This window comes from Euprymna scolopes, chromosome 6 (assembly GCF_053919585.1).
Source record: "Euprymna scolopes isolate OS-2025 chromosome 6, ASM5391958v1, whole genome shotgun sequence".
NCBI classification, from domain to species: Eukaryota; Metazoa; Mollusca; class Cephalopoda; order Sepiida; family Sepiolidae; genus Euprymna; species Euprymna scolopes.
This window is the reverse complement of record NC_136487.1, coordinates 156,837,788-156,856,748: the sequence shown is the minus strand read 5'-3', so window position 1 is coordinate 156,856,748 and position 18,961 is coordinate 156,837,788. Positions and strand designations below refer to the sequence as shown.

Genomic DNA, 18,961 nt, shown 5'->3' with positions numbered 1-18,961 from the left:
AATCCATTGCCAACGTTGCTGGAAAAATAGTGGGATCATTCTACCATTCCAGTAGATATCTCGCTGCTGATGCAGTCCTCTACCTGAATAAGAGCCAAGTATGTCTAAGTACAAGTACTATTGTCACATCTGGGCAGGAGCTGCTAGAGGTATCCTATCCTGCCTTGACAGAGTTCAAAATAAACTTTGTAGCCTAGTAGGGGATGCTCTTTTCTCTTCCCTGCAACCTCTTTCCCATAGAAGAGACATTGCAAGCCTGTCTCTGCTCTAATCATTATTTTCATAGCAACTGCTCATCTGAGCTCCAATCTATGATCCCCCTCCTTGCCAAACTTTCACGAAAAACATTTGTTTTGCTGAAACCACTATCAATAATTTCTCCCACTCTTTATCTGCGCCTAAACCAAAACATAGATCCCATAAACAAAGCTTCTTTCTTAGAACTGCATGCCTGTGAAACTCTTCTGTTTGCCTGCTTTTCAGCTGACTACAATATGGTCATCTTCAAGTCCAACATAAACAAGTTCTTGATGAGCTGAACCCTTAAGTAATCCAATTTACCAAATTTCCACTATTAACGATTACTACGATATTGTCCCATTGACTACCGTGCATTCGTTAACCCTTACCCTCAAGTGGCTCTGGGGCCTTGATAGGTGACTCCTTTGTAAAAAAGATGAAAAAAAAAAACAAAAAAACAAAAAAAAACAATAAAAAATCACTCAAGATGAAAACAGTAGTTTGAACAATCCAAATACAAATTACTCAAGTCTTCTTTACTGAAAATGGCTGACAAGTTTCAATAGGAGAATACAAAGGCATATACTACCAAAAAGATGTAAACTATCAAATAATATGGAAATTCTACCACTCAGCCTACTGTCCAACCATTATCCCATCTGAATACAATTCCAATTTATTCAGCAGTTTATAGTGGATCACAGACTCGAGTCTGTCAACGGAGCTGATTGTTTGGTTGTTTTACAGCAAATCAACCATTTTTAGGTTATTTAATGCCAAATCCAGTCATTTTGAGAAACGTTTTTATGCTTCAAGTTCTTTATATCTTCAAATATTTATTCATGATATAAGGTTCAGCTGTTTTGTAGACAAAGTGTTTTTCTTTTTGACTTTGCAGAACATGATTGAGTTGAGGAAAAGGAAAATATATAATAACATCAATGTTTGATACATTTTAGATCACAAAGCCAGTATCTTCAGACAGCCTGATTTGGTAACACCAGATGCCCTAACAAGTTTTATCACTGCAGGCCAATATGAACCTGGAAGCAATGGTAACTAAGGAGCAACTTCGTACTCCCCCTGAAATGGGGACTCACACTACAGAATGTCTTTTGAAGGACCTCCAAATAGGTGGGGGTTGGAGAGAAAGAAACATATATACAGAGAGACAGATGGCCATTTTATTATGAATCGATGAAGTTGAAGTCCTTCAAGAATTTTTCGATGAAGGATTCATATTCTGACAAAATCTGAAAACTCGTAGGTTATTGGCAGAAAATTGCGGACAATTATGATCTTTATTTTGAAGGATAGTTATTTTCGAATAAATTTACACAAGTCAGAGCTCACACATGTTTCTTATCAACCCCGATTACCATGAGAGCAAACAGAAATACTTACGGAATCTTTCACTCGTTTCTTCATCTAAGATCATGTGAAACAATGGACAATTGCTGTTGAGGATATAGCAGTACAATAAATGGCTGACCTGAAAAGTAAAACAAAAAAAAAAAAATTGCTAAGTTTGTGGAAAGGGAGTCATGTTCAACTCGATATTTTGTAATATTTGTAAGTATCGCATACCCCCCCCCCAAATAACACAGTGGCATTACAAATAGGTCGAGAGATGATAATCAATTTGTGTGCAAAGACAATGGAGACTGAGAAGACCAAATACATTGAAGACCTTGCCAAGGCTGCTGCAAAGAAGGTGGTCTCCCTCTACCATGTTAGAAAACTACATACACTTAAGCAGTATCCTCCACCATTTGCCCATGCATGGAGTATTGTTGCCATACCTGGGATGGTGCATCTACAACTAGTCTTTCCCTATCAAACAAAGTCTAAAAAACATCTTTAATCTAATAAGTACTTCACTATCAACCAAGCTTCGGCTTTTGTTCCATCGCTGCAATGTTGCTTGCTTTATTTATTTTTGTATTTTCACCCCAAACAAGACACAGTGCCACTGATGTAGGGGGCTACTATCTGAGACATAATTTGCAGGGGTACTATGTAGGGAGTTGAGCAGCAAGATGTCTGTTCACATTACACTTGAACTTCTTTAACTTCTGCATGTAAGTACGGCCAGGAGAGCAGGAACCCAGAAGGGAATTCCAAAGTCTAGCAGTCCTAGGGAAAAAATTATTAGAGCAGAAGAAATCTAAGGATTTCTACTGTGTAGAGGTGGGATTTTGCTGCTTGTTGGGTTTATCGGGGGGTATTTACATTGTGGGTGTACAAGGGCTTGTAGTTCATTGGAGCATCTACCATTAAAATAGTTGTAAAACAGGCAGAGGGATGCAACATTTCATCGATGGGACAGCGATTGAAGCCTAGCTGATAATGTGGGACTTATTAGGTTGGCGACTCTTTTGAACCCTGTCTAAAAGAGAGAGACTAGTAACATATGCACCAGCCCAAATATGGTAACAATATTCCATACATGAGCAAATGGTGGCCTTGTACGGGTACAGGATACTCTCAAGCATAAGTAACTTTCTAGCACGGTAGTCCACCTTCTTTGCAGCAGCCTTGGCAATGTCCTCAATGTATCTGTTCCAACTGACAAACTTGTAGCACTTGTGCTCCTGTCTCCTGATGAAAATATCACCGATTAACCAGACCAGCAGCAAAACTCCATGCCTTCATTGTAGGAGTCCGTAGATACCATAAAGCTTTCTACTCTACTAGTTTCATCTCTCAAATTGTTAAACTTTGGAATTTCCTCCCTGTTTCTTGCTTACTTGACAATACTAACATGCAGAAATGTAAAAAGATATTTTGCTGATAAAATCCCTGTCCCTATAGGTATGATCTCAAACAGTAACCATGTCCAAATGCCTTGTTTAAGGTGAATAAAAAAAAAAAAAGGATAAAGTGTATTTGGATTATGAAGCTATTGAGGTTGTTCATGAGTTTTGTTACTGTGGTGATATTGTTGTAGTATAGGGAGGAGCAGGTGTTAGTGTGATCATGAGAGTTAGGAATTGGTGGAGTAAGTTTAGGGAACTTTGGTTATTACTAGGGCTAAGACAACAGCATATTCTTTTCATCGTTTTGACTCTCGAATATATATCTAACACAGTTAGACACAATTAATCAACCGAGAACCACATCACTCTACATAAAAACATATGATATCAATGGATATATACTTGAGAATCAAAACATTGGAAAAGAATATGCTGTTGTCATAGCCCTGGTTATTACTAATCAGCAGAGCATTACCATTACTAACAAAGGAAAACGTCTATCAGTCATGTGTATGCAGTGTGATGATGGATGGAAGTGAAACTTGCCCAGTGAGTGTTGAGGATATGTATTGCATGGAGAGAAATGATACAATGGATATGTAATATGAATCTTAAAGGCAGGCCTAGATCTGCTGATGTCAGAGGAAAATTAAATCTAAGCAGGAGACTTCAATGGTATGGTCACATTGAAAAAATGAATGAGAGTCCCTACGTTAGTAGGTATGGAACATTCAAAGCAGCAGATTCAGTGAGCATAGGAAAACCAAGGAAAACATGGGCGGAAGTTATAAAAATGGACAAGAGAAAGAGGAATAAATAAAGACTTGGTCAGGGATAGGTTAATTTGGAAGTCGATTTCTAAAAGCCATCCAACACATGCCAACATATAAAACAAACATTAAACGAAAACATGAAACAAATGTTCAGTTATGAAACGTTAATGCCTGTCTGTAATCAAATCTATGTCAAAAATCAAAATTTATTTTGAAAGATTTTAAACGAATCATTATTAATGCATTAGCTGTCCGTCCCCAGTTTTTTCCGAGAGTGCTTTTATTCTTATTTTATTTTTTTTTAACTATATGTTTCTTTTTTTCTAAAATATTTATTTTATTTTTAAATATAATCTCTATTATTATAGAAAAGGAACTGTGTATGTGTGTGTGAGTTCGTTCCCGACGGACTCCTAAATGGCTGGGTTGAATTTTCTTTTTCAATTTAGCACAAATGTACTTTATGTGCTTGGCAGTGTTCTTCCATAGATTTTGTATTGGAATCTTTTCTTTTTGCAAAAGAATGCGTGGACAGACCTCTGTTCAAAATTAGAGAATGCATTTATTTTTTAGGAAAAAAAACAAGCGAATCACAAACCGCAAATTAATAGCAACAAATTCCAATAATAAATTTTAACAATAGTATTATACATTTAATAAAACAGAATCAAATAAAAAAATATAAATTAAAAAGTGAAATTAATATAATTAATATTAACATTTGCATCTAATAAAAAAGAAAATAAATATTGCAAATTCACAACTTATTTGCTAAAAGCGTCTATCTTCAATGCATAATTATTAAAGATCATCTTAGCTTGATTCAGCTCTGCGTTCGACAAGATTAAAAAGAAAACTTTGTAATGTCATCGTTTGGCAGTTGGACTAGTGTGCCATTATATGGGATATGAAATGCAGAGGAGTGGAGAATAGAATTGTTGGATCTATGTTATATTTTATTTTTATCAGCTTGCGAGATAAAATGAATACATTTCAACTTGCCAACATATTTCTGTACACATTATTCATCCAAACAAAGATTTTACTCGTTATAAATCATCCTTGGTGTATGAATACTATTTATTGTTAATTTCAGTGTTATGTGACCAGTAGTTTAAGAGTTTATCAGTTAAATATTTACATACACGTACATGTACTGTTTTATTTATATAGATAAGAAAATCAAATTTTGTAGCTAAGCAAAAAAGTGACGCCATCTTGAAAACAGGCTAAAAACAAGAGAGAAAACTCCAAATAATTCAAACTTGTGAAATTTTTAAAAACCTGTTTTGAACATGGGAACATTGCAAAAATTCAAATTTGCTTAAAAATTATTTTCTTAATAAAACTAAGACTACTTGATCAATTTAAGTGATTCACATGAATACAGTAATACCTTGAGATACAAATTTTATTTGTTTATATTTATTCATATCCGGCATATCTAAAAAAAAAAAAAAAAAAAAAAAAAAAAAAAATATTATTTCTATTTGAATTAAAAGAAACAGAATTAATCTGTTCCAAGGGTAAGAAATTTACCCAAACCAATTCAAATTAACAGAAAGGATGAATAAAAAAAAATAAAGACTAGTAACCAATTTACCATGGAGACAGGGATGAGCGGTTAACGAAGGTGAGTTAGGAGGAGCAGGTAGGGAGAGAGGGCTGAGATGTTAATAAATATTAATAAAATAAAGGAAAAGACATGAGAATCATAAACACACAGCACAATGTTTTCTATGCGCAGACACCGAACACACTGGGACAGAGAAGTTCGGGTAACCTCGGGTGTTAAGTGAGCATTCAGATCGACTTGGGCAACCGAACAAACAGTCACCTACTGATGGCGTTGCATGTTTTCTGAAGTCCTATCTTAGAGCATAAATATAGATACAATGTATCATCATATTAAAAAAAAATCTTATCTAAGTGCATTCCTATCTCGAGGTATTACTGTATAATATTTTATTTCTGTCATGGTTACATATTTTTCTTTGTTTTATTTAATATAGGGGGGATTCTGGATAAGCACCAAATATTTATATGTAGATCAAATTCTGTTAAATAATTCATCTGATAATTCTCAAAAATACCTTTTATATTACATTTTTTTATTATTTCTAAATTCATTGTGCCATGCTAATTTTTCTGCATAATCCTAAGGAGATTTAGATGGCTGACATCTGGGCATTGACGTGATACACGTGTCTCGTTCAGATATTATATCGTAACAATTGCAAACGGTTTTCAAAATAGGATTTGAATCGCAGTTGTTAAACTTACCGTTGTGCTGTTGGCATGTATATGAGAACCACTTTTGTTGGTTGCCAATTCATAGAGAGTCCGTGCCAGGATTGTAGAGATGTTAGTCAGCAAAATGGCTTGCTCGGTAATGGGGGTGTCATTACCAGAAGGAGGGAAAACTCCTATAAGTTGACCTATATCGAACATACTGTTATAATATCTGAAAGAGAGAAAAGAAATGGTTAGGTTGCGTTGGATACAGATAGCCTTAAAACAAGCAATCCTACTTCTGAAGTAAACTCACGCAAGATCCCTGTTCAAAAGTGACATGTAGGGGAAACATGAACAGAAGATGAGAACACCATTTTTTTTTTTTTTTTAACTAGGGAATCACTGTTTATCAAGGATCAAAGGCCACTTGAGGATAAGGGTTAGTTATGTTACTTCAAGGTTTTCAATCGATAGATTTCATTTAGAAGCAAAGCGAGATGAAAATCTAAAAATGTAAGCCCAATAATCTCTATATAAATAAAATGAACTCATTTTTTCCCGTCTGACTTTGACATTAATAGGATTAAAAATCAAGATATTTCATGCAAATATAATATGCACAAACGGCAGAACAATATCTGAGGTGTGTTATAGGCTTATTATTTCTCAAATTCCTCGATAATCTTAGATTTCTATACTTTTTCTGCTGAGAAGTCACGGCCAAAATCGGTTAAGATCAATGGAAGTGGTAAAATATTTTCTCTCTAATAAATTCCTCCTCCCCCTGCCACCACTTAACACCGTTTGGGGATCGTTCACAAGGAACAGTTGAGAAGAGAAGACCGGTTTGGCTTTGTAGTTCTTTCATGTGAAGTTATTTAAAATCACTAAACTAAGCTGTAGTGCTCTGTGGCGTAGTGGTTAGCGTGCTGAACAATTCACATTATATTTTCACGTTCGCGCCGACCTACCGTAGTTGTTTTTTTTTTTTTCCTAAACAACTGGAATGGACTTTTCTTGGTGGCCGAACTGTTAACGTTGCAGATGTTTTTTTTGTTTTTTTTTTCACACTTTATTTTCCTACTTTTACTCATGACTCCGGGTTTGATCCTTCCTACTTACCTACCATAACATTTTTTAAAACTCCCCCCACCCCGTCCCGGAAACAAACACTCGGGCAACGCCGGGTACCCCCCGCTAGTATATAATATCAGAATGTGCCCGGATGAATTTGTTGCACTTGTGTCTCCTCAATCTATCCCCAACAAACCCACTTAGCAGCATAATCTCACTCCTTCACTGTTGAGGTCCCAAAATGCTAGAAAGCTTTCTACTCTAATAGTTTCTTCCCTCAAACAGCTAGACTTTGGAATTCCCTTCCTGCTACCCGTTTCCCTGACTGTATTGATATGCAGAAGTTTAAATGTAATGTAAACCAACATCTTGTTAATCTTTCCTAGCCATGGTCCCAAATAGTAGCCCCTTAAATCCTCGAGTTTGGCAAGATACATACGACGAAGGTCGGAGGTTACATTGACTGAAACATTGTAAAAATGAGACTACAGATGAGAATATTCATCCAAATGACTAGAACATTTTTTTAATAATTTGTTTACATTTTAATGAACATTTTTGTAAAATGCAATCTGTTTTTAATAAAACTATTTGATCAATTTATGTGTTTTTTTTAATGCCAAAACTGAATATCATTGATTTGTAAATTAATTTAGAACAATTAAAACAAACATTTTTCAAATTTAAATTTGAATTAAAGCAAAACCAGCATTGTAATGACTACAATTTACTGTTAAAATCGGTAAAAAAAAAAAAAGAAAAAAAAAAGATTTTCTATATAAATATTAAAAAAAAAAACTATTTGCTCAAATTACGCGATTTTTGGAATATAATATTTTCATTCAGTGTTAGATATGTACATCAAAGATTTTTCTGTATTTTTCAAATTTTTTTTAAATAGGTTGAACTTGGATTTTTTTTATTTAAAAAATGCTTTTAGAAGCTGCAAGAACATAAATACACAATAGATAAGCAACTATATATTAGGTTATTTTCATTATTTGAACTGCTGTTCTGAGATGTTCTTCTCACAATGTTTTAGCTTGTGTAACTTCTGGCCATCTTCAGGTGCATCTTCTCGAATATGGAAACTAAACCCTTTATTTAATCCATGAAGTAGGTTGTTCAAATCCATTAGCTACGACAGAGTGTAAATCTTTAGCAATTATTTTATCCTTAGTTACAGGATGAAATGATAAAATTGTCATCCTAAAAAAGACATGATTCCATTTCTGTTTGATGAAAACCGGTTTTATTTTTTTGTTGCAGACATTTACTAGTAGGCCAATTGTGTACAAATCCCAAGAGCTGATTATTTACTCAACACATTTATCCATTGTGCCATGTGTTCATGTGGATTAAAAAAAAGGGTCGCGTTTGAAATTCTATACAAATTCTTGAATTTGACAAAAGACACCTGAAGAAGGTCAGAGGTGACATTGAAATTAACTTGGTTAATGAAAGGTCATAAACACTTGAAAGCAATTGTTGAACAAAACCTACGACAAAGTGTCAGAGAAATGTCTACAGCACTTGATGTCAATATTTCAATGATATCTGAACATTGGAAAGAAAAAAAAATTGGTAAGATGAAAAAGCTAAATGTTTATTTCTGAAATTGGTCATTATTTGCTGAATAACTGACAAGAAGGTACCCATTAAGTTTATTACTTCGGCAACTTTGCATGAAAATTTTACAACAGTTTTGTCCCTTGGATCATGTAAGGAATTGCCTCCCCTTGTATGGATTCAGCTGACGTGTTTTTAAGTTAATACTTTAGAGTTACTCCCCTTTATTTCTCCGTGTCTGCGTGTGTAAAAAACTAAGACATGTTATATGTTAATTGGTTTATCTTTTTTGTTAACCGTTGATACAACGAATATTGAATATGAATTTTATTTGAAACAAGCAAGGTGTATTTTTTTTATTCAATTCATAATTAACTATCAAAGCTTATTAATTGGGTCGTAAACTAAATGAATGCCAACAAAGAAAAGTTGATAAACTCATAATTGGCCAATTTGAACATATTCTAATGCAGACTTACATATTGCTAAATTCCTTCTCATGGTTTGCAAACACCACAGTTGGTAGGATGGTCTTGCGTAGGAATCTTTGTGATGATGATGGTGGCAGAGGTTGAGAATTGTTTGGTTCAACAATGGAAACGTTCAACTGCTGACCAATTCTTTGAATCTGCTCCACTAAATCCTCAATCTGAAAAAAAAAAGGAAAAATAGTATTTGTCTTTTTTAACAAAATAAACATGTACCTATACATATATACAGATGAGTGTTGTCCGGAATTCACCCTATATTAAAAAACAAAAATAAAATAAAAATCTGTATGATGATATGTACCTGTGGCGAAATGAAAATATTTCTAAACTCAAAGGTGCTTGTTTACATTAGTGATCTTTTAAACCAACACATTTCAGATGAAAACATTATTACATACCTATGTGTCATGGCAAAATTAGCATGAATTCAAAAACTTATGAAACATGATCCAGTAAAAAATCAGTCACAATTGTTCCCAGATAATGTGTTTAAAGATGGCGGACCCTTACTTTAAATCAAGGTTTATCTCCTTGTTTGTTTGTTTTATCTCCTTGTTAATTTGATGCTCAACTATTCTACATAAAAACATGTGATAAAACGCGATAATTCAATAAATTCTATTTTTAATAGATCATGAAATGCTGAAAAGATTACGGACATAAACAAGCATCAAATCACGTAAATTGATTAAGTTTATTTTTACAGAAGAAAATCAAATTTTATGAGTATCAGTCCTGCCCACAATTTAAAAAAAAAAAAAACGTCATGAACTAAAGGGAGAGAACTTAATCATACTTGTAATGCCTTATGAATTCCCATTAATCACTTAAAAATGATTGTTTTTATATATAAAAATAAAACTACTTTATTTTTGAAATATGATATTTTCATTTCTTTTATAGAGCGGGGTGTATATTAGTGTTGTCAACCATTTTTTGTTATAATTTAAGGTTGTACAGCATGTCCAAAAAGTCACTGAAGGGCTTTGAACTTAAATAGATTATTTTTGATATCTTTCTGTAATTTTAACACAATCTGACTAAGATATTGAGAATTTAAAAAAAAAAAATGCAAAATTCAAGCAATCCTTATGAAAAATGTCTTTTAAATGTTGCCCATTTTCAGCTTCACATATTTGTGCTCTTTCCCAAACATTATTTATGACAAATTGCAGAATCTCTGGATTACGATTTCTCGTTCCTGATGTTTTCCTTCAATTCTTGCAAAGTTTGGGGTTTGTTAACATTGACTCTCTCTTTAAGATATCTCCACAAGAAAAAGTTGAGGCTAGTCAAGTTTGGGGAATATGGTGGCCATTTGACATTGCCACAGCGAGAGATAATGTTGTCCCCAAAGCAATTTCACAACTTGTATACATTGTTCAATGCTATAATTATCCATAATTAATTTCCAAAATATTATCTGTAAAATATCTAGAGAAAAAAAATAATCGTTAATGGTAAAATGACAAAGATTTTCAACTCTTCAGTGACTTTTTGGACACCCTGTATTTCCTTTGTTGACATTCTATTAATATGTTTGACTATATAAGATTCTTGAAATTATAAACACATTAAAGCGTGTTCACTTTTCAATAAACGTTTGTGGGTAATATGTGTATGTTCTACTGCCACCTCTTCTTGCATTTCTATAAGTCTAGGGGGGGGCACTCATTAATAGTTGGACGAATATTGTGTAATTTATCATTTTAGCATTTATTCAAAGATTCTTGCCACTTTCCTTTGATAATCATGTTTATCAAAATTCAATAATCAGTGCACGAAATCCCAGTATTGATAGGTAATGACTACAATGCATTATTACATTTTTTCTTTTTAAATGGCAATCATGCCAGAAAAGGTATAAAACCACTTGATGTAAAGAGCTTAAAAAACAAACAAAAAAAAAAACTTAAATTTTAAAAACTAACCAAAATATGAGTAAATGTAGAGATTCCATAAAGTTGGTCTGTCTGAAAATGCAAAGGAATTAAATTTTTTAATGTACAAATCAATAGAGCATGATATTTTTTGACCAGCTGTTGTTGGCATTGGTTTCTCTAGGTTTTTACATAAGTATTTACAAAAGGGATCACATGAAAGTTGCCAACATCTATAAGTGAAAGTGGACCTATGGAACAGTCTGGATCCAAACCTGACACAACTAACCCACCAAACTATATCATTATCCACTTTACAAAGTTCCTGTTAAGCCATTCTCTTAAATAATCAGCCCCCCCCCCTCACTCTCCAGTATAAAAACCCCCCCTCAAAAACCTCCCACCCTGCAGAAAACTGACAAAACTATGATTTTGTAGATTTATGGTGTGTGTCTTGACAACAGAGTTAGTTCTTACTCCTTGCTATTGAGGCTGAAAGTGTCCAGACTTGCAAAGATATGGACATGTTGAATAAAGTTCTGGATGACTAAATAGATGCATTCACTGCTCAGTTGAAGGTGATCAAGAAAATTGCCTATATATATATATATATATATATATATATATATATATATATATATATATATAAACAAAAATAAAGAAAAATCTATGATCTATGCACCTGTATTATTTAGTTTTTGGTTTTTAATATAGGAAAAATTCTGGATAAGAACCATTCTTTTTTTTTTTTTTTTCAACTTATGTTTGTTCCTAATTTGCTTATGAAGCATAAGAGGTTAACAACTTCAGTTGGGAGTTATGTAGCTTGTTCACATTACATTTAAATGCCGTATGTTGATACAGTCAGGAGAAACAAAGAGAGAATCTCAGTGGGGAGGGATTCGAGTTAAGGAGCTATTAGAATAACAAAAACTTCTCTGGCATTTATGGACATTTGCAGTGAAGGGGTGAAATTTTACAGATAGTCTGGTTGGTTACCACCCCTCATATTTATAGACAATATCATTGATTATCTGAGTGTGTTGATGCCTCTTCGGGGTTTTATGTTGCGAGTAAAACAGTTGCATTTGCGAGTGATTTTTCAATGTGGCGACTAAAAATAACAAAATGCTCATCTTTTGGTGATTGTTTTTTGTCACAATCTTTCTGATTGAAAAATGTCTTTTCAATCTTTATTTGTTTTTTAAATAAATGCAACAAAGTCAAATTATTTAAACAATAAAAGTTTAATAGAACAATATACTCTATTTTTTTTTTTAATGAAGGCTGGGTAAAAAACATCCATAAAAATTCAAATTTTTATATGTTCAAATCTCAACATAAAATTCAGTGCATATTTAGAATTACACTTGTTTAAAAAAAAAAAAAAAAGCAGAAAAATCTTATGATGTATGCATTTGTTATGGAACGAAAATGTCATATTCCAAAAATCATATGGATTTTGCTAGTAACTTTCCTAATACTTGTACAGATTTTGAACAAAATGTATCCAAGCATCCACTCAGCTTTGTCTGAACCATGTCCCCACGAGATTATGCTGAGCGTCGCCGATGATCAAATCTTAATAACAGTATTAAACAGAAATAGTGGAAATCGTAGGAAAAAAAAACAAAACAAAAAACACACACACAGGCGCACAATGACCTACCATAATTTTGTTTTATTATTCATTTAATTTTTCACGGTAAACATTTTTTTATGCAGTGATGGGAGGGTACTCTAACCATTATTTTGTATTTTTGTTGTTTTCAGTTTTGATAATGTTCAGCAAACAAAAGTTTTTTTTTGTTTTTTTTTTCAAAACAAATTATGCATTTTTAAAAAAAAAAGTTTTTGAAAGTTTTTTTTAAAAGGTTAAAAAAAAACAAAAATTTTTCATTTCCAATTTTTTTTTTCTTTTTATTATCAAGAAAATTTGAAGAAAAGGTTTGTGCACCTCCAGCCACATCCATCGCTTATGAAGCCTCCCTTTGCAATGATGCATCTAATGCCACATGTAACACAATTCTTTTTTGGTGTCCGATTAATTTCTTACTTTTATCTAAAAAAATTACTTCTTTGGGGATCTGTTTGTCTAACATTAATACATTCATTAGAGCTGTTAGTCTCCATGTTTTTCATGTAATATCTAGTTTGATTTTATTTATTTATTTTTCTTCCAATATTTATCCAAAAGTCATCTGCTCATTGTGATTGACTGATCGACGTCTCAGATTACATGCAAACTTAGATATGTCCAGTTTAAGTACCGTCTTTTTAATTTGGCTAGTAAATAAAAATATTTAGTTGTCAAAAGTAATTAAAGGTAGACTTGACTGTAGAGCTCCACTCTTACATATTTGAATAAGATTAGTGGAGTATGATAGACAATGGCATAATGCTTTCATCACGGAAATGATGGTTGATATTTATTATACAGAGTATTTGCATCTGGCAAAGTTTGGTATCGTCTATCATTCTTCAGAGAATTCCATTCAATGGTTTCTGAAATTTTTTTACCATAATCACTTTGGTTCTTGTCTAGAATTTCTATATTAAAAAATCAAAAATCTGTATGATATACGTACACATGATGGAATTAAAAAATCATATTCCAAAAGTCACATAAATTGATCAAGTAGCTTCATTTTTAAATAAATAAATCAAATTTTATGAGTACCACGGAGTGACCGTCTTGCCTGCCATATTGAAAAAAAATGTCAAGAAACAAAGGGAAATAACCCAACAATTCATACTAGATTTCTGTTGTTATACCTAGGAATTCTCATTAATTGCTTAAAACTGATTTTCTTTTTATAAAGAAAACTACTTGATCAAATTATGTGACTTTTGGAATATGATATTTTTGGTATGAAGAGCGTTCCAAAAATTATGCCTCCTATTTTTTTTTTATTATTCCGTCTGAATGGATCAGAGGTGATTGCAAATTTCATTGTTATAATGATTGAAATTATGAATTCATGACCTGAAAGTTTCATCCCTCTGTTACAGATATTGACACTGAGACTAAGAATGCAACCTCTGTCATGGACCTGCGTCAGAACAGAGATGCGTCATTGAATTCCTCGATGCAAAAAAAATTAAACCAATCAACATTTACTGGCACTTGTTGAACATTTACGAAGCCGATGCAGTTGATATCAGCACAGTTAGGAGAGGGATTTGTCGATTTCAGAGTGGATATCAATGAAGCGTTTGGCCCAGGAACCATTACTGAACGCACAGCACAATGGTTGTTTAAGAAATTTTGTGACAGTGATGAGAGTCTTGAAGATGATTAGCAGTGGTTGGCTATCAGATATTGACAACGATCCATTAAAAGTATTAGTTGAAGCCAATCCATGCACAACTGTTCGAGAACTTGCTTCTGAATTAGGAGTAACATATACAACACTTTCTAACCACTTGAAAGAGATTGGAAAGACAAAAAAACTTGATAAATGGGTGACTCATGAATTGAATGACAAGCAAAAGAAACACTGTTATAAAGTGTCATCTTTCCTTCTTTTACGTAACAAGAACGACCCGTTTCTCGATGAGGCTGTGACTTGTGATGAAAAGTGGAATCTTTATGACAACCAGCGATGCTCAACCCAGTGGTCAGATGCCAACGAAGTCCCACAACATGTCCCAAAGCCAGAGGTGCACCAAAAGAAGGTAACGCTGACTTTTTGTTGGTCTGCGACTGGTCTCATCCATTACAGTTTTTTGAATGCAGACGAAAACATTACGGTGGAAAAGTGCTGTCAACAAATGGATGAAACGCATCAGAAATTTCGAAAACAACATGTAGCATTAGTCAACAGAAAAGGCACATTTCTCCTCCATGACAATGCTCGACAGGATGTTGCTAAATCAACCCTGCAGATGTTGATCGAATTGGGCTATGAAACTGCCTCATCCGTCATACTCGAGACCTCTCACTTATGACTACTACTTTTTCAAGCATCTCGGCAACTTTCTACATAAGAAATGCTTCAAAAACCAAAGCGATATCAAAAACGCCTTCATCGTCACCAGAATGCAAGATTTTTATGCAATAAATACACTTGTTTTTTGTTGGCAAAAATGTGTGGATTCTGATATCACTTATTTTGATCAATAAATTTGTTTGAACCGAAATATGTTCACATGAATTTCAAAGTTATAAACTGCAAGAACTTTCCTGTCAACCTGATAATTGATATTAGACCTTTTTAATGATTTTATAAATATTTGTGGAAAATTTAATTAGGACGCTGAAAATTTACACAATTTTTGGCACTTTTGCATTACATAGATGCCGCTTTTTTTTTTTTTCAGTGTTTCACTATACTGTCGCCAGGTGGCACTTCTCGGTCAAAGAACAGGGGACAATAACTCATTTCATCCATTCAAATTGTTTATTAATTTAAAAATTAAAAGTATCTATATATTTATATATATAACTTTGTTGACCCTTTAACAGGTGCCACAAAAAATTAAAACTATATTTTTTTACAGTGACAATTTTATTTTAATTCAAAAAAATGTTTTGGAAAAAAAAATAATAAATAAATAAAAAATAAAAATCCAATGTTGCTTTTACTTGAAAGATGTTTCATTTAAATTATTAAATTGTCCAGAAAAAAAAAATCCAATTTTACATTAATTCAAAAATTGTTTTCTTAAAATTATATTTTCTTACGCAGACTTTTTAATAAATGATTTTACAATTATATATTGAAACATTTTTATACAATAAATGTCTTGGTTTTTAAATGTTTTTGTGTTCAGAAAAAGTAATCTTGCTTGTTATTATTTGCTGTGTTATTTAACCAAGAATAAATTGGAGTTATCGCCCCCTAACAATGGCTCTGTCCGTGTAATGCAGAAATGCCCATATATATATTTTTTTTTTTTTTTTTTTGTTAAGTGTTCAAATGCAAATATGTTTCTTCTCTTTGTCTTATATAGCCTGGACAACATTGGGTACCCTTGCTAGTTTAATACAAGGGGAAATTCTGTACAATAAGTGTCACTTTCACTCACAAAGTTTGGGTGGACTTGTGGCATATGGCTTGTAGACATTTATGAAAAGGTGCTGCGGAAGTCAGAAGCTGTAATCAACTAATTAGAATACATATATGCAACCCAACTCATCCAATATGTTGAGTAAAACATCGATAATTTTGATAAAATGTCAGGCATAGACTGAAGTTTATTTGTCCCAAGCACGGTTGGATTGCAGAAAGAATTGTAAATTTTATTAACGATTCCATGGGTGACATTTGGGGGAGGGGGGGTACCCTGTGTAATGGGTATTTTTAGCACTATTCAAAGACGTTATATCTTCATGTTCTTCATTTGAATGATACTTGTTATTCTGGAAACATGGTGAAGCTGAACTGCTGTAGAAGCTGAAATATCAAAATCATTTGAAGAAAGATTTTCTGGCTGAATGGAATACAACTGTTAATTTAAAATTAAAAAAAAAAAACAACAACAACAACAGTACTTGTAACTGGAGAGTTTTGTTCTCTATTAGGTTTCATATCAGTCTACAAACCGAGAAGAAGAGAGGAGGAAAGACTGTGGGACTTTCATGACTGAATCTTGGTGGACAAGTCAAGCATAGACTGAAGTTTATTCGTACCAAATATTGTTGGATGATTGTGAATTTTATTAATGATTCTATGGGTGGCATTTTTTAGGTTCACCCTAACCTATATCATGGTTCAAAAATAATCTGGGTAGATGTTCTTTTAATTTCCAACATTGAACACCCTGAGAAAATTTTTTTTATCTGCCTCCTAAGAGAACTAACCCTCTTTCCTCTTCCTCTCCCCAATTGGCAAAAGTTGAACTTTTTTGTTTTAAAATGCACTTAATAGCCTCCTCCTCCACATCATTTGGGGTGGGGGTTGAATGTAAGAATTTTGTTTCTAACCTACCTGTTTGGAAATGTTGATTTTGCTGAGTGGGTCTGAATGGAGCCAAACTTTGGCCTCATTTGGCTTCTGGTACCCAAGTTGGCTGACTTCAATAAAATGAGACAAATGGTCAAGGTTGAGGGCATGCAGTCCATATTTTCCTTCGTTATTCAGAAAGGCGCCAGTTTCCATATCATACACCATGCGGCTGGAACCAATATAATCAAATGCTTCCTGCAGCAAAAATGGACAATAAATGTTGTAAATTATAATTTGCATAATTTTAACTCCACTTCTGTGTATCTGTGTATATAGTTCTTTAACAACTGCTAAGATAGCAAAAAAAAAAATAAATAAATAAATAAAAACAACAGCGTTTTGAAGTTGTTATCGCTGAAAAATACCAATAACAAAATCTTAACTTTATAAGTGACTAGCAGGGGGGTACCCGGCGTTGCCCGGGTGTTTGTAGGTGTGTGTATGGGGGGTAATTAATAACCCTGCTTAAATAGTATAAAAAAGACGATGTAAAAAAAAAAAACAACCCAAAACCAAAACGGAAAAAAAGATGGCATAAATAAACCTGTGTATGGGGGAGGGGTAAACTAAAGAATAAGCGAAGTAATAATAAAAAAAAAAAAAAAACGTTGCCCGGGTGTTTAAAGGTGTAAAAGAAAAAGAAGAGGGATTGAACCTGGAAAGCCTTGACGACGCGGAGGTGGAGACCAAAGCCAACTACTTAACCGTCTTGACTACGAGTGAGAGTAATTTATTAGCTGTTAAGTTAAGCCTTATAAAGCTAGTAAAAGAGGTTTTATTGACAGGAAGACACTAAATGAAAGGATCGTTATTTTTAGCTTTCACTTTCCCCCAGATGATGGTGGGAAGGTGGGAAAGCAGCGCACGAAAGCCGAGAACACAACGATTTAATTTTACTGTATTTATACTTAAATGCAGGACAAACAATGGACATAGCGAAATAGCGTGAATCTCATAAAAGTCGACGTAAATAAATCTAGAGACGACCCGCGTTCTCAAATCCTAGATATTACGATATAGGACCCAGATACACAGTTTTAAGCGATAGTAACAACCCCGGGAGCACGTGCGAAAGAAGCCTTTTGAAGACATACACGAAATGATCACACACATTTTGCCTTTTATATATATAGATAAAAAACTGTGCTTAAAGTGGTAATTGACGGATACTGACGTCATGATTCGATCCTGACCTGTGCTGACGAAGGCTAAAAAGTCAGAAACATGTGTGTCCATAGATATACTTTTATGCACGGGAAAAAAATATTTAATAATAAAAAAAAAATATGTCCCATAAAAATAAGGGCGATCTATCTCTCTCTATATATATACATATATATATATATATATATATATATATATATATATATATATGATCCCTGAAATAATATTAGGACTATTGTGAATTTGTAAAAGCAAATTGATTCAACGATTGGAGGAGATTAACTAATTTTTGAATGAAGGACATTTTTTTCTTAAATTTTAGTTTAAACTTGTAGTTTTAAAAGTTAAAAAAATAACTTCCAAAACTAAACGGTAAGATGAGCAACATCTTAGAATTTAGAATATAGACTTTCTGTCATTTATTTGTATATGCTCTATAGTTATATTTAAAAAAATTGACATAATTATATGAATGATTCTGTGCTACAAATCAGGTGCTGTCAAGAATTGTGCATATCAACCTACTTAAGAAAATAGCGGTAAGATGGTCGAAATCTTGAAATTTGGAATATAGAACTTTGTCATTTATTTGTATATGCTCTGTAGTTACATTGAGCTTCATAAATAAAAGGATTGGTATGTATAAAAAGTGAAATATAATTGAATAAACATATACAGTGGCTGCAATAAGTACAATACAAAGCAAAAAGTTTATTTTTATTACACGAAAATAAAAAACATAAACAAAGTGCTATTCTAATGTATTTTTGTACGATAAATACAAATCTTGTATCAAAAATCTTATATAATTACGCATTCAGTAGA

The 18,961-nt window shown here is 33.0% G+C and overlaps 1 protein-coding gene across 2 annotated transcripts in view; it reads right to left on the bottom strand.

Annotated features, from left to right (window-relative positions):
• LOC145278075 (nicastrin-like) overlaps nt 1-18,961 on the bottom strand; it is a 118,877-nt gene that overhangs the window by 54,538 nt on the left and 45,378 nt on the right. For both annotated transcript variants that reach the window (XM_080130328.1, XM_080130327.1), the window contains exons 8-11: nt 16,955-17,167; nt 9,130-9,299; nt 6,056-6,236; nt 1,645-1,732 (exon numbers count right to left, since the gene is read on the bottom strand). In XM_080130328.1, coding sequence (XP_079986454.1) covers nt 1,645-1,732; nt 6,056-6,236; nt 9,130-9,299; nt 16,955-17,167 — 652 coding nt within the window. The remainder of the gene's footprint in view (nt 1-1,644; nt 1,733-6,055; nt 6,237-9,129; nt 9,300-16,954; nt 17,168-18,961) is intronic.